This window comes from Empidonax traillii, unplaced genomic scaffold (genome assembly GCF_003031625.1).
Source record: "Empidonax traillii isolate 1590-97213 ecotype Southwest subspecies unplaced genomic scaffold, ASM303162v1 scaffold248:size1534464, whole genome shotgun sequence".
Classification (NCBI taxonomy): domain Eukaryota; kingdom Metazoa; phylum Chordata; class Aves; order Passeriformes; family Tyrannidae; genus Empidonax; species Empidonax traillii.
The window spans coordinates 347,376-364,055 of NW_020955441.1; the positions used below are offsets into that span (position 1 = coordinate 347,376).

The following is a 16,680-nucleotide window of genomic DNA, read 5'->3' on the forward strand; positions in this document are numbered from 1 at the left end:
ATGACAGATGAAAACCGATTACTTCAATAAATCTGACACTTCTGTGATCTGTAATAAGAAAAGGGTATGTAGACAACTGTATTTTGGGCATGGAAGAAGTGTTTAATTTGAATTGCAAGTTCACAGCTGCTCACAGGAGCACATTCCATGGCACCATGTCCTGTCCTACCACGTACTAATCCCTCTCCCTGTGTTCCCTAGGAAATCACAGCAGCTTTTATTCTTTCTGCAGCTGGGAAATAAAATGGACCAAGGAGAAATAGGAATATGATTTCCTCTGAATAAAAGGGAATTTCCCTCTCAAAAAGCATATGTTTGGTTTGATGTCCCCTGCCTTGATGCATGTTTAAAGAGATTGTGAAAACATCTCTTACACCAAACACATATCCTGCGGTCCAGCAGGACTGGGTGATTTAGAAATACCTGCACTGAAGAGCCCACTTTTAGGACATCAGGGAAAACTTCTTAGGTTATCTTTATTGGCAACTTCAGTAATCCCTAATTTGTACCATTAGCTTTAATGTGTAACCAAAACTAAAACCATGACGTACTCTCAAATTTCAACACTATGAGGAAAACTAGATTTTGTTCATATATGTGCCTTCCCAGGTAGGCACATTTGGGAGAGTGGCTATCAGCATTTGGTATTTAAGAGAAAACATTGCATCATTTTTGGAGGACTGAGATTGCAAAAGTGACTAGACTCTGCTCACCAAACTGTCATACAAAAATCAGGACAGAGGGGATTTTGGGTGCATTAATCAATGAGCTTCAAAGGGATGAAGGAATTTTTAACATGTTATATTAAATTCTAAGAACATTGTCCCAAATACTGAATATATTTTTAAGAAAATTAGTAGGCAGTAGAGAATAGGGCAGAATAAAACAGGTGACGAGGAAAAGGAAGTGGCTTTAACCAAAGAATATTTTACTTCATTCCATAAACTCTTTTCCGTGCTTTATACTTTCACAGCTTTTTGGCTGGAGCCTGGAACAAAACAGCAAAATAGCACTGTGAAACCTCTTGGTTAAAAGGGCACAGGAAACGTTGTTGCTGACACCTGCTGTCTGTGTGAGACAGGCACACACAGCAAGCACGGGGACAGGTGCAGCCAGATAGGACCTGTAGCTCCTGGGGAGAGAGTGATCCAGAACACAGACAGTGTTTAAGAACTATTTATTAATACAAGCACATATAGCAACTTTTCCCCATGGACTAACAGCCTTATCTGAACACCAGTAAGTATTAATCTACGCAAGCAAGACATACCCTAGTTCACTGAGTGTTATGCAGCAGAGAGAACAACTAATTTAAATGCGTTTTCAAGGTGATGTTTAAACTAGTTGAAAGAAAGTAGTGAAAGCCTTACTCATACACCATTATGCAGCAAGGCCACATTAGCATGCATTAATGAAGGGCTGCAAACCTTATTTTTGAATTATATTTTCAAGTTTGTATCACACCTCAAAGGTATTGAGTCAGGTTTTAATATTCCCTGTGGTAGAGACTGCAAGGGTAAATGTGGGTAAATGCATTTAAAAGCATATTTCTTTCACCATTAAAATGCAGCCTCAGCTCATGTTGAGTCTGGACTTTCAAACTTACATGTATTAGATCAATTTTTTAAAAATAAATTTATGTCTAGAATAAGTGCCATTGTTTTGTCAGATCTATGAATCCTTAATTTCAGAGAGCTCACTAATTACTGGTTATCAGGGTAGTCTTCATTCACCTTTAGACTCAGCTCAGGTAAGTTATGTAAAATGTACATGTATTTCTTAAGCACCAGCAAGATCAGATACATGTAAATATACTACTATATATAAAATAAAAATAATCCTGTAACCAAACCCTTTTTCTAGCTCTTTGATGAAGAAATATGAAATTAGTCATCCACTTGTACAGGCCAATGTCAGCTTTAAAAACACATCAAATTCTCTCTCAGTAGTTTAAATGTAGATTTTAAGTCCATTTTTTTTTAACTTTCAGTAAGCCAGAGCAATCATACTAATTTCAGTTTAAAAGAATGGCTTATTTCCTTACACATTACTTAAGATGAAGGTCTAAATATATACATATATATTAAAACATATATTAAAGCAGTAAAAGACATAATTCACTCTTTTTTTTTCCACCCCTGAATTAGGGCGGGCCCTTAGTAATAATAACCTTGGTTTTGTTCACTTTGGATTCATATGCAAATATCAGAGGAAACTTAAAATTTGTTTAGAGTATTCTTCCCTTTTACATTGTTTTAATAACAGCACAAAATTTAAAAGTTAAAGTAGTTTCAAGTGGCCTTGATTTCATGAGTAATTTATTGTAGAGGTCTCAACAGACACCTCAAAGTTGTTGTTCTTGTCCAGCTGTTACTTCTGTCCTCTAAATGAGATTAAAACTAGGTTAAGAGAAGAGAGCTTCTATTCAAACTAAGGTTTTGGGTATCATTTTAGGATTTTGGTCATGCTAATGGGATGCACAGAAAGGGGATATATGGAACAAGTGACAACCACAAGGTGTTCAGTAGCCTTCAGTAGCAAACCTTGCTGAGGTGGGTTCAGGCAGTGCAGAGGCCAAAGCAGACCTGCCATGGCTTCCCTGTACACCCCCCTGTCCCTGAAAGGGCACAGATCTGTGTTCCAACCTGAGCTTGCACATCTCTGAGTTCTCAGGCAAAGGCAGCAGCCTCAGTATCAAGTACTTCAGGCTGGGAGCTTTTTTGGCACAGGAACACCTCTTAGTAACATCCCTGCCTACTCCAAGTGCTTTCCCTGTGTTCTTTTGTCTTTCCATTCTCTATACAGCATCAGGAGAAAAGGTGTTAATGGAACTCTGGTGTAGCCATGGTGGCCTCTGGACATCTCAGCCTGCAGAGATTACCCAAACTTCCTCAGGCACAAGGAAATCTTTGTGACCCTTCACTGTGATTTGTCCCTATCCTTCCAACACCTGGAATCTGAATATCAGATGGATCTAGTTAGTCTTCCAGAAGCTTTAGCAGCCCAGTGGACCAAAGTGAAATACCCTTTTACTACTGCTATTTTGCATTCACTAAATTTATTTGGTTTGTTTTCCATTTGGTGCAGCAGACCTCAGCATTTAGAATATCTGCAACCTCACACACAGCAGAAAAAAAGAAAGAAAAAAAGAAAAAGAAAAGAAAAAGCCATTTTATCTCCCAAACATATATGTGACATCAGCTGTAACAGCTGACACCAGGGCTACTTTTCTGGGTGGCTCCATACTTTCTGTAAACAGCTTTGTAAGCCACTGCAGGAAGAGGATACTGTCATTCATTAAAGTGATATTGGCAATCTGAGTCTCAAAGTCCCAGCTTAGTCATGCATTAAGTGTCCAATTTCCTCCATATACCAATTTATGCACATATTACAGGTATTTTCCAGTTGATACCAACAAAGCTGTCTTGTGCACTGCAGATAACAAATGTCAACATGCACATGTTCTGCTCCTTCCTCATACCTGTGTACCACAGTGCCTCTCCAGGGATAAGTCTCCCTCACTTCTATACCTCATTGTTTCTGTAGTTCCTCATGTACCCATCAGCCTGTCCAACACCTTCCCTGGAGAACAAAGCCATAACAAGGGGACCCTGTGCTTTCACACAGCAAAGTAGAGCTGTGCCACAGTGTGACAGGATTAAGTCACTCCACAGCTTAAGGCTCTGTTGAGGAAAAAGCTTTCCAGCAGGCCAGTTCCTAGAAAGGACCTGTTCTGTACAGGACTAGAAACCTTTTACATATACACTGTAATCACATAAATATCATCAGGAAAACTACTGTTGTAAGTACCTTGGGCCTTGTGTGTCAGACAAATTAATGTGAATGAAGAAAGGACAATTTATCTGCAGAAGTCCAAGCACCAACCACTTAGAGCATCCCCTTAGGGACACAGGACTTCAGCTGTAGAGGTGTGCAGCTAAATTTTTGAATTTCAAGCATGAACTGCTACTTTTGGGTCTAAACTCTGTCGATTCAGTCTCTGTACGAAGACAGAAAGGTACATAGTAAGAGTGGTACTATAGTAGTAAGGAGTAAAAATGCAAGTCTCAACTTTTTAAAAATAACTAAACGAGAGTTTTATTCCAAGCAGCCTTGGTTTTAGAAAAATATTCTATTTATGGTTAGTCTGTGTTTTCTGCCCTAAAACCAATCTGCAATCTAATGAACAAGGATTTTTTTGTTTCAGAACTCCACATCTTTGACATTAGCCCTTAATGTGTGATTCACCCGCCTTACAGATTTTAGAATTCAAAGTCTGCCTCCAGGAGCCATAAACCAGAAGCACAACCTACTAAACCAGAGTTCAGAATTACCCTTGGCAATCTGTCCCATTGAAGAGTTTGTTCTCCTGAGAACAGAAGACAGAAACACCAGGAAGGAAGATCTGGCTTCTACCTCATATTCCCCAACTGTCTGACTTCATCTCAGTGATTTCCTAACACAGCAAAACAACTGCCTGAGATTCTTGACTGTACGAATTTGCAGAACCACAAAGTATCTGGAAGCCTTACAGGAACCCACTCACCACAGGATATCTGCAGTGGGGTTAGAACAGCTGTAAAACAGCACTGTTGTCTTCTGTAGTTCCATGGCAATTATGAAAGGCAGACAAGATCATTCTTATCTTCAGCTGTTGGGTTTTTATGGCAGTGCCACAGTGCTGATAGCAAAGTAAATCTGACCATAGTCAGGAGCAGCCTTTCATTGACAGATCTGATTATTTTTTTTCAGTGTTATTGCATCTAGTAACATGTAATGAATTTCACGAACATGGAAATTACATTGTTGAATTGTGCTTGTTCTTGCTGGCATAGTGAGATTAAGGGTATTTATTAATCTCTTAACATTTTTGTCAGTACAGAGTGGAAACTACAGAAGCACCTGATGGTCCGATACGGCAAGAGCATATGAAGGAACAGCACTGCATGCCTGGGTTACAAGTTATCTATCACAGGCTAACTGGGAACATAGAATGACAGCATATAATTGTTATAAAGCTGCTCTACAGGAAACATTAGACATATTGTGTAAAAGCCAAATACCTTTTCTATATTGACCACAGGTTTATGTAGCATTATGGGACAGTCAGTAAAGCCTAGCAGGGACATCAAGGGATAAGACAGGCAGTATTGGAAATAATTCCACCTTCCACGACTTTTTTAAGGAAGCAAACAGTGGTGGCTCTGACAGATGACATATAAAACACTCCATCCTGCTCTGCTTGCAAGGGATTTTACTTCTGACTACAAAAAGAAACCATAAAATGCCACCAAGTCAGAGCAGTAATAGCACTTGATTGTCTTGACAAAAGGTCTTCACAGCCTACAAGATACTAAAAAAGTTTGATCAATTGGTATTATTTCTGTATTTTATTCCAGTCAAGTTCAAAAACCACCAAACAAACCACCAAACACTAAGATGGAATAAAAGCTTGCACAGAGCAGAGAAGACTTGATGTAAAACTGTGCTCTCTAGTGGAGAAATTTGATTTGGTGCAGTGAAAGTTCAAGCCACCCTGATCCATCCACTTAACCAACAGTTTTTCAGTGCAGAGAAAATATCAAGATTTTCCACAATACAAAAAGAGTTCAAGTGCCCAATTCAACATATTTATTACAACTGAGATACTGAGTTATGTAGCTGTAATCTGTCATATAAGGTTTCTAAATATAGAACAAAAAAATACCTAAGTCCCAAGACATGTGTTTATGTTTGTTTAGATTTTTTAAAATAATGGCACTCTGAATGCAATAGCAAAACATTTCATTTTAATGATGTGACACTTTATTATGGACCTATATAATACCCTACAGTGTGAGGAAAATAGGTTAGTTTTACATCAGATAACGCTGCTTGCTTTGCATGATGAAAATTAGGATTTTTCTCTAAATAAGGGTTTAATAACAAATTCTCAGTTTATTTATTTTTAGAGACAAGAACTGACATGATGACCAACTCCTTTATTTCTAGTCACACCACTAATCTTAAACCTGCCAAATGGGCCTTTGGGAAACTGTAACTCCTCTTCAATTTGTTTTCTTACAACCTATTGTCTTCATACATCTGCCCTACCACCTTTTTTTCTGGGCAGGTGATTGAATAATTGAAAGCATGAACTCAGTATAATACAGGTGGATTGGAATCTATTCTTTAAAGCAGTTTGGACACTTATGCTTCCCCAACAGTATACAGGATTTATCTTCTTTAAACTCTATCTTAACTAGGTGGTTGGAATATATCTGAAGTTAGAAGACAGTAAAAGAAAAACTTTCAAAAGTTAAATGTACAGCTAACTATGCTAATTTTAAAATACATTAAAATTTGACATGCATTTTGATTCAAGAGTAAGGATTTAGCAAGACACAGATATTAGATTCCTCTCATGTGGTTACAGAATGTTATGATCAGCTGTTGACTGTTATAGAAAGTGATACTCCCCCTTCCTCTTTGGCCCTTAGAGATGAAATATGGGGGAGGGGAAAAGTTATTTTTTGAACACATACAGGAACACAGAGCTACCTTTCATGTTTCAAGTTCCCTACTGTACTCAAAAAGGCAGCCTAGCAGTTCAGTGAAGGCTGCAGTCTAGATTTAAGATGCATAACAAGCTACAAAGAGAATCAAAGAAGTTAAAAGATTTGCCAGCTAGATATTTTTTTAAATGGAAAAAAGTTCATAACTGATGTTCTGCCTGGAGCAAGGAAAGAACTTCACTGACTTCCAGCATAACTGCTGCTGATATGGCAGCAATTGAAATGCTTGTATTTTGTTAATCCCCTGCTAGCAAGCAGATTTCCTGAGTTCCTACACTGGTAGTCATAAAAATTTTGAGCTGGGCAGCAGTGGTCAGTGATTGGGTGAAAGGAAAACCAGCTCTACTTCAGGACTTTTGTCGTATCATTTAATAGAGAGATCAATAAGAACTCGGTAATAAACTGTAGTTGGAGTATGTCTAAATATTTACGGTTATTTATTTAAATATTTATGAAGTGCTGGAACTCTGCAAGACACTGTTTCCATTTACTATTCCCCTGCAACTTTTCACGATGTTCTTTAAGTGTGTACTTCACATGGCTGTAATCTCTTAAACCACCTGCAAGAAAAAAATCTTTTCATCTAAAACAGTCATTCAGTTAAAAAGCCAGAAACACCAGCAAGATATCCCTTGAAGTCCTGTATGGTTACTGTTACAGACAGGTAACAAAGAGAGTGATCTTATAAATGTTTAGTTTAAAATTCAGTGGTAGTCATGCAAAATGAACACACAGTTATGAGCATATTGCAGCACCACTTGCAGTTAACTGGTAGGTACCACCAGCTGTGTTGCAGTAATACCTGCCAGTCACACCAGTGTGTGTGTGGATGGGAGGCAGCCCAGTCACTGAGACACATCTGTTGTTCTAAGTCTCATTCGAGAGTCCTTATGTTTGCAAAACCTCCATTTTCAGTTACAAAAGCGTTATCAAGGCAAGGCAGAAGTTTCTCTGCGCTTTGCGGACTCAGGTAACTGTGTTACATTAGTTTGTTCACCATCAAAAGACATTAAAAATACCAAAGAGTTATGCCTTAAGTTGTAAAACATCTAAAAAACAGGTCCAAAGTTGTATGAAAATTATACGATCAAACTTGGCACTCAATTTACCTTATGTTAAAAGTGAAAACATGCAATACCTTCCAATTAAATCAACCTGCATTTCACGAGGGGAGAAAAAGAGAGACCAAAATCCCAAACAATTCATTCTGACTTCAAATTCCATCCTAGAAGACAACTTTGTGAGGTTTTTGGGACAGAGCTAGGAGTCATCCACAGTGACAAATTACAGTTGCCACTACAAACACTACCACAAAAGACCATTTTAAGGATCATTTACAATAACCCCTTCTGAAGGTATTGTGCAAAGAACACCAAAGCTTGTACTGACCTATTTATAATTCAAGTACTCTCCCAACTCCATATTAAAGAGGTTTTAGAGAATATGAAAGCACAGTCCAGGGGTCCTCATAAGACAGAGCAGATTTCAGCCTTCTCTCAGTTTCCTACATCTCAACAGTTGCAGAAGTGCCATTTGTGTAGCCACCTTTGGACTTCATGTGGTCCTGAATTGATACAGCCTGGAAAAAAAGTTTATTAGAACATGCATTTTATAAATTCTGGTTGCCAGAGCAATTATTAAAAGCATCAATTTGAAAAGACAGGTGGGCCATATGTTTACAGTGCTACGTTCCAACTGTAGTAGGGAAAAATAACAACTAGACCTGGGATTATTAAATACTATTTTAAGTCAGTGTATGAGATGTGTTTTGCTGTCCAAAATCCACTTATTCTTACATCCCTCACCCTGGCACAGCTTTGACTTCAAGGTGATGTGTTATCTGCTCCCAGTATCAAGTGGATTCACAGAATCCATATCCAAAAGGTTCTCATTATACGTAAAGATACCGAGGGAATGGGCACTTGCTGAGTGTATCTCCCACAGTATCTCATGTTTACAAACCCAAAGACAGTTCTGTTCTGATGCTCTTCTATTAATTAAAAAAAAAAAAGTCAGATTTGTCTCTGTCTTACAATTATCTAGTATTTTATTAACTGCCTGCTCTACAGGCTACTGAGTGGAGGTCTCTGCTTACCCAAGAGGTGCACACTTACTGATGTGTAGTCACTGCTCATCTCTCCTGCCCCAACATGTGCAGTGTGTACAAAATTCATTGGCTCTCCAATCATATTCCGGTCCAGTCTCCGACGCCTCTTCTATAAAAAAGAAGATATCTTGGGTCTCTGTTCAGAAAACATGAGCAGCTTTCAGACAGAAAGAAGCAGCTGAGATAAAAATAGATAGCCAGCACTGACCCCTAATTAAACCTCACAGCAACCAGGCTGAAGTTTCAGACTGTTCGCAGTGAGAAAAGATCAAAGTCACTTTTATTACTGCTAATTACATTTTAGCAAGAACTTCATGTTGGAAAGTCAGAGTCCGAAAACTGCCAACAGTCATATGGTCCAAGTTTCTGGCAAAGCATACATAGTTCAAACAGACTGGTTTTGGCTTTTGCATTACTTTGCCCAAATTAATCAAAACGACAGGACAATGAGAGTGTTTTCTCTGTAACTAAAAGAAAAAATTTAAAATCTGAAAAATGATGACAGTTGTGCATCTACCTACCGGCTGGGGCTGTTCACCATTGCACCAGTTAAAACAAACCAGGAATTCAGTCATTATATTTCTCAGGAGGTAATAAGGTCTTGTTAAGTGAAATTATTTCTCTGGGAGTTTGAGCAGTGTGAGGACCAAGATGCAGTTCCTCAAGTGAGCTTAGAAAGGAATTGCTTGTGCAGGTTCACCAGTAAAGATCACAGAATGCATCTGATCAGTATACCTGTAAAGAGATTATTATTTATGTTTACATTAAAAGATATCAAAGTTTTGTAAGATTTACTAAGCAATAGGTAATTTGTAAGACTAAAGCAAGACTGTTAAATTCTTAAACACACCTGGAAAAGGGAGTAGCATCGATTTAAAATCAGTATGTCAGTGTCAGAAATCAGGGGTAAGAACTCTATGTATTTACTCACAGACAGTAACATAAGTTCTTTACAGAAATATAATAAAAACAATGCTAGAATTGAGGTCTTGTTCAACAGTCCATGATTTGTCTGTAAGCAGAGCTAGCCAATACTTATGAATTATTTACTGAAAGAAACTAACTTTGAACCACAACAGATTGACCACTTAACATTTACGAACTGATGCAAAAGAAAGTTTGGGCCTTACATCTGACATGGGTACTCTTCTTAGACACAGAAAAGCTTAAAGCAAAGAGCCTTGTACAACTCCAAATAGCCCTTAAAAGAGAAAAGAAGAGCCGCCTTGTATACCAGCAAGAGAAACCATTCATCAGAGCCTAGAGCTTCCCAGAATATACAAAACTATTAGCATGGCACTCCTGAACTGGAGACACAACCAGGAGACTCACTGACTCTATGTGCCCTGCAGCCAGGATACAGCCCAACTTCTAATAGTCACTGACTTTTTTTTTTTTTTTTTTTTTTTTTTTTCCTTCGAATCAAACCTAGGGCTATAGAGTACCCTTTCATATCAACTTTTTCATTAAAACAATATTAACAACACGTTCGTTTATAAAGAAGGTTTTGTTATTTTTTCAAGCTTACAGTTTAACAGAAGTTACAGCTTCAGCAATTCAGTCTTTCTGAACACCCACGAAAGCTCTCACAACCAAACAGCATAAGCGTCCCCCTTCACAGGCATTTCTTATGTAGTCCCACGATTACGTAATTAGCACATCTATTTCTTTCACCTTTGTGGTTTCCTTACACTTCATCGCTTCTCACACTTCAAGCACATCTCTTAAATTTCTGCCATTTATCTTTCAAAGCATTTGTTAAGTCTGTCCCTTCGCTTTAGGTAGTTCATATGATACATTACTGCAGAACGTGTCATATATTTTTCATTTTATCCTGGGTGGATAAATTTTTCACCTCACCTCATCCTCTCACAACGGTCTTTATCACCACTAGAAGGAACAGCGGCCCACACAACCGTAAGAACATGCAGAAGCCGAAGCTTTTGCTATCACTTCGCATGCAGATTTCTGGGGTTTCTTGCATGTTAACGAGACCATACCAAAGCTAAGATTTTTTTAAAAATCATGAAGTGCGTCCCTCTGCAGTGATAACCTATTTCGAGAGCAGACTGACCGAGATGACAGCATCCCCATCCCACAGTAAGGGCTGAACTCCTGCCGTCCTCCTGCCCTCCCCCCAATGTGTCCATCTCCCTCCGTGGGGCTCCGCGCGTACCTCGGGGTTTCCTGCAGCTCCCGGGGAGTCCTGCCGGGATGGTGTGTCCTCATTCGAGCGCTGGCGCACAGCCAGCTCCCGTCTCGGCGACTCCAGCACGTTCACAGTTCATATTCCTGGGCTATAATTAGTCCTGCTGGCCAAGCAGGAGCGCTGCGCTGCGATCCCGTGCCCTGCGGCGGTTCCTGGGCTGCGGGAGGAGGCGCTGCCCGAGTCCGCTCGCTGCGAGCCCCACGCGAGCCCACAGGTGTCAGAACAGCAGAGCGGAGACCAAAAATAGCGCCCTGGTTTGGCGTCAGATTTGTGCAGCCGAGCAGTTTTGTCAGCACTCCCCCTGCAGCCCGTGGCTCACTTCCACCCCTGCGGCAGCTCTGCAGGTGTCCCCGGGCACACGGCGTGCTCGGCGCCTTCCTGTTGTGTTTTACACCACGACGCTTCTTTTCCGCTGCCTGAGCCAGAGAATCATCCCCCAGGGCGGCAATGTTCGCACTGGGGCATGGGACACTACCTTGCTCCCGGAGACTCGAGGTCTCCACGCTAACCGGGAGAATTTTAAGGACACCCTAATGTCTCCAGGCTCACCCAGGACTAGTGAAAAGCCAACAAGAATCCCCAAACCGAGGAGAAAACAACATTTTGTCACAGTTGGCACGCGGAGTAGAGCGGGACAATATCCTGTTGTTCTTTCCCTCTGTTTTTCACCATGGCAGCAGTATCATCGAGCAGAGGGGACAAAGGGCCTGGGAAATGGCTAGCACGCGCAGACACGGATGCTGGATCCCATGGCAGGATGCACTGCCCTTCTGGAGCCCGGAGCCTTAAAGTGCCCAAGAGCTTCGTGAAGGCTCAGATTTACTTTCCCGAGCATAACACTCGATTTGTTGTACCACTGCTGTGTATTAAAAAGTATTTAAAATATTCTGGTGTTTTACTTACAAAATATCAATGGAAAATATTTGCCCGAATCAAAACAAAAGAATCCTCTTTGCATAGACGTGAGAGGTACACAGTGATCCTGATAATTAACAACACTAAACGTTTATTCTTCCCAACTTTAGACTCAGAGTCTGATAATGTAAAATTCTTGGCTGGAGCTGTTAGTGAAGGACAATGAGGGTACAGCTCGTGTAATATTATCACACAGCAGGCACAGGCTGCCATCACCCTGCCCCAATTCAGTATTAAACTGTGATTAACTGAGTCCAGTTGCCATTTTCGTTCCAGCTCTTTCAGCAGTGAGTTGATGTGAGAAGCATACTTCAGCCTAATTGCCACCGTGCCTCTAATTCGTTCATTATCCTTTGCTCATTTGATATCTACATCCTGTTAAAATCCTCCAACAATTCTATGTTCGTGTATTTGAACAGCAAGGTGTGGTAAAAAATCAGCAGAACTTGTATTTCAAATAATGGTTTTGAGCATGAAACTTGAAGAGTGCATCTTGCTTGGTTAAAGGTGAGGAGTATAAGACAATAAATGACCGAGACTTTGGAAGAACCTTGGAGACAAACAGCTAAAATCCTGCTGTAGAGTGAGTTTAACTGCTTGCAAGTAACATCCTGATTTTACCGGTGTATGCACAGATTCCAAACTGAGTTTGGGGTGCAGTCCTCACTCTACATAATAATGCTATTATTCAGCATGAATGTATCTATTGCTCTTCTGCCATCCTGGAACTTTATGGAGCTGAGAATAGGGTTTCACCTGAGAGCTTCATTAATCTAGGTGTGTTGGTATTTTTAACCTAAAGAATTTAGGTGTAGTCTGTGAGGAGCTCCTCCTTTTCAAAGCTATATATTCAAAGCACATATATTTAAAAAATAACAACAACCTCCCCACAAACAAACAAACCAACCACCACCAAAAATACCCCAAACCACAAAGGCAGCTCTTCTATTTCACAGTGAAAATGAGCTAAATGACTGTAATCACAAAATGAAAAAAATGTATTTTCAACTATTTTCAACCATTCCTTCTCAAAAAAGAAGAAAAGCCAAGAGGCCAGATTATGTGTTCCCTTTGGAAGTCAAAAATAACTGTGAAAGAAATCAACTGAGATTTGCCTGTGGTCTTACCAGAAGAAAATTAGCAAAAATCACAAAAGGATGAGAAGGAAGCAAATGGTTGGCAACACACCAACCACTGGCATTGCAAACATGGTGAACGGAGTTACTGGCTTGTAAATTAGGGGATTTAATGTTACCAAAAATAAATTCAGATTAATTTACCAGAAAAAAAAAAAAAAGAAAAAAGAAAAAAGAAAGAAAGCTGTGACCATAAATTTCCCTTCCCTATAAAAGGATGAAAGCCCTAACAAGAAAAGGTGAAGTCCCTCAGGCACAGCCGTTTGGAGGAGTCCGAGCCCCGGCAGCCGCTGCCGAGGGACTGACACAACCGCCCGGGAGAAGCGTGAGGGACGCAGGGGAAGCAGGGGCTGCTCGGGGCTGTTTCCCGATCGGCTCTGCCCGGACTCCCTCAGCTCCCTCATGGCCCGGCCCGGCCCGAGGACGCGCCGTGACCTTCACACACGCCGGGCCGCGCGCTCCGCCAGGGGGCGCCCTGCGCACCGCGAGAGCGGCCTCCCCGCCGCGCCGCGCCCTCACGGGGAGCCACGGCCGGTCCATACCCCGGCCCCGCCGCCGCCCGATCCCAGCGCAGCTCCTCGGGGCCGAGAGCCGGGCCGGTGTCCAGAGCGGGCCACGGGCAGCACCATTGTAAAAGGGCCCGACCGAGCGCCTAGCGCTGCCGCGGCTCCTCCCCCGCGCTGCGCCCCCAGAGCCGCATGGGGGCGCCACGCCCCCGCCATCGGCGGGCCCGCCCGTGCCCGGCGCGGCGCCGAACGAGCGCCCCCCAGCGGCCGCGCCGTAACACCGCCCGGCCTGACCGAGCCAATCAGCGCTCGGCCCCCGCACAGCGCCGCTCCCCATTGGCCGGGCGGCGGCGGCCGCCCAATGGGCGCGGCGGGGCGCGAGGGGAAGGCGCGCGCGCGGGGGAGCCACCCCCCTTTGCGGAGCGCGCGGCGCGGCGCGGAGCGGCCCTGCTGTGCCCGGACACCATGGCGCGCACCCGCAGCTGACGGTGGGCCTCTCCCCTCCACCTTCTCCTCTTCTCCGGCCCCTTCCTCCCCCTGCCCGGGTCCCGGCTCAGGCACGTAGGCGGCCGGTACTGGAGACACCGGGTCCCCCCCCCTCCCAGCCCCTCAGGACAGGCGGTAGGAGTCGGGCCGGGCGGCCGCAGGACGCGCCATGAACATCATCATCGGCATCGGCGGGTGAGAGCGGGGGCCGGGCCGGGGGGGGCGGCTCGAGGTGCGGGGCAGGCGCGGGTCCGTTCGGCCGGCGTTCCCGGTGCCGCAGTGCCGGGCGGTGTGCGGGGTGCGCGGTCCCCACGTGGCGCTCCCCGACGGCCGCGCTCTCGCTGCAGGGTCACGAACGGCGGCAAGACCACCCTGACTCGGCGGCTGATGCGGGCCCTGCCCAACTGCAGCGTGGTGCACCAGGACGACTTCTTCAAGGTGAGCGGGCCCTGCCGGCCGCGGGAGGGCGCGGGGTGACCCCCGCGGGCTTCCGCCCGCGCTGCTGGCGCCGTGCCCGCCCTGCGCCGCCTCTGCAGAGCCTGGCGGGGCCCGTGCGCCCGGCGGATAAGCGCTCCGGCCTGTCCGGGTCTCTTCGGTCCCCATGGAGGGCTGCACGATGTGCTCGTGTCGGTGGGAAGATAGAGGAGCGGGCGGCTTTATCTGAGCCTCGTACTGCTGGTTTTTATCTGCATGCAAAGAAACCTGGTGGGGGTGAAAAGCCTTCTTTTGGTAGCTTCAGGGTTTGGGTCTTGAATTTCGCTTTGAAATGGGTATTGAGCTTCTCGGTAGTTGTCCTGACCAAGTAGGTTTTTTTTTTTCTTATTACTGTTTCAGCCCCAAGATGAAATAGAAGTTGAAGATGGGTTTAAACAGTATGATGGTAAGCCTCTCTTGCCGTGTTTCAAATTATAACTTTATGTGCACTGTTTTGTACTGACTGTATTACTAGATAATATTTAATTACTGCTTAATGATAGTTGCCTCTTTTGTCTTAGTGATTAGCGCACTAGATATGGAAGCCATGATGAGCACCATAAATGCTTGGATAAAAAACCCAGTCAAGTTTGAACGTTCTCATGGGATCAACAACACACTGGATGCCCAGATCTTGCCAGATAAGGAGGGAGGAGATGAAACAATCCACATTCTTATCGTTGAAGGCTTCCTGCTTTACACATACAGGTAATCAAATATGCACCCATACATTTTGATTTTCACATTTTATGGTACTGCTGAGCTTAGGTGTCACGAGTCTGAAGGTCACTCTAGGTACAGGAAATGGGTGTAGTTTTACCTCTCCCTTTTTTGCTATTGTAACCAAGCACGTGACTCTTTCAGGCCGCTGATTGACGTATTCCACCATCGGTACTTTCTTTCCATTCCATATGAAGAGTGTAAAAGGAGAAGAAGGTAAATCTGTCTTGAGTTTCCTTGTTAGTCCGGTAATATCTTGCTCTGCTCAAGATTTTGTTTCTGTGAAGCTTTTAGGTAAGAAGGGATAAATGCTAATGTAGATGTTTTATTAGAAGACTGCAGCTTCCTTCAATGAACTAACCTAAAGCTTCCTACCAAGCTGTTTTGTTTGTATATGTAATGCTCAGTTTCTGCACAGACCCTTCACTAGCCTTTTCCCTTGCTGGTTTTCCAGTGATAGGGTTTCCAGATCTTGAACTATGTGGGGTTTTACATTTGGCTGTATTGTTGTATTTATACACTGTTCTTAATGCAAATGGAAAGTATTAAACTTGAAGTTATATTTCAAGAGGAGTAAGTGAACAGCTATTTTACCCAAAGTTCTGCTAAAGCTTTCAGCGTTTACTCATCAACGTTTAGATCAGTCTGTCTTGGGAATTCTTTTTTGCATCTTGAACTCTTTGGACCTGCCCATCAAATTCCAACTGACTTGGGTATCTTTGTGCTTGCAGCTCTTGCTAAATACTGACTTTCCATAAACTCAGAAACCACACTGGAGGCAACAGGCTCAGGCCAGTGTGTAGAGAAACTGAGTGAAATGTCATTTCTCTGAACTGTCATTACACTGCATTTGAGTAACAATGCCTTCATTTACAGTTCAAGGAATTACACTGTCCCAGACCCACCTGGACTGTTTGATGGCCACGTTTGGCCCATGTATGTAAAGCACAGGAAGATAATGGAAGAACTTGGAGTTGATGTGGGTAAGTCTGTAATGGCAGAATCACTTAATGGGATCGCTTTTCAGACCTGCTCTACACACACTTGTTAGGTGCATGAGAGGAGGTGAATGAAGCAGGTGGAGGGAGTGTATTTCTTGTACCAGTCAGGTGCATGCTTTTTAAATTGGAATCTGGCAAGCTTAGAGACATTCAGTTATAGCCCTCTTTACTTTCTTTCAGTGCACTTGAATGGGACAAAATCGAAGGAGGAGCTGTTTAATGATGTGTATGGGCAGATCCAGAATAAGATCGAAGAATTACTTAACACCCAGGTATGTGTTCATGCTTATAACTGCAATTCAAAGGCAACTGTTTCAAAGCCTGTGTTAAAAGTGCGTGAAGCTATAATTTAAATATGTTCATTTATATCTTTGTTTAGAAATAAGCTGCTGCTGCTGATTCTTGTGAGTGAAGATGACTCCTGTTTGCTCCACGCTGTCTACCTGACTGCCACTAAAGTTCCAGCTTCTGTGAAGACTCAACTCTTAAGTTCAACTTTGTTCAACCTTCCCTGAAAACTTGAGTTCTGTATGGTCATAATTAAAAAGCACTCCCCTCTTGTCTGCGATCCG

At 42.9% G+C, this 16,680-nt stretch overlaps 2 protein-coding genes across 2 annotated transcripts; one reads left to right on the top strand and one right to left on the bottom strand.

Annotated features, from left to right (window-relative positions):
* Positions 1 to 1,160: 1,160 nt before the first annotated feature.
* LOC114059932 (CDC42 small effector protein 2-B-like) lies at positions 1,161 to 11,676 on the bottom strand. Its single transcript, XM_027888960.1, has 4 exons — positions 10,838 to 11,676; positions 9,183 to 9,396; positions 8,669 to 8,770; positions 1,161 to 8,133 (listed from the first exon to the last, which is right to left on the bottom strand). The coding sequence occupies exons 2-4, from the start codon at positions 9,234 to 9,236 to the stop codon at positions 8,059 to 8,061; spliced, it is 231 nt and encodes a 76-aa protein (XP_027744761.1). The 5' UTR covers positions 9,237 to 9,396; positions 10,838 to 11,676; the 3' UTR covers positions 1,161 to 8,058.
* Positions 11,677 to 13,817: 2,141 nt separating this feature from the next.
* On the top strand, positions 13,818 to 16,679 carry LOC114059947 (nicotinamide riboside kinase 2-like). The gene is made up of 8 exons (XM_027888991.1): positions 13,818 to 14,108; positions 14,261 to 14,351; positions 14,748 to 14,793; positions 14,909 to 15,095; positions 15,252 to 15,323; positions 15,984 to 16,090; positions 16,289 to 16,380; positions 16,488 to 16,679. Exons 1-8 carry the CDS (start codon positions 14,083 to 14,085, stop codon positions 16,491 to 16,493), a joined length of 627 nt encoding a protein of 208 aa, XP_027744792.1. The 5' UTR covers positions 13,818 to 14,082; the 3' UTR covers positions 16,494 to 16,679.
* Position 16,680: the final 1 nt, after the last annotated feature.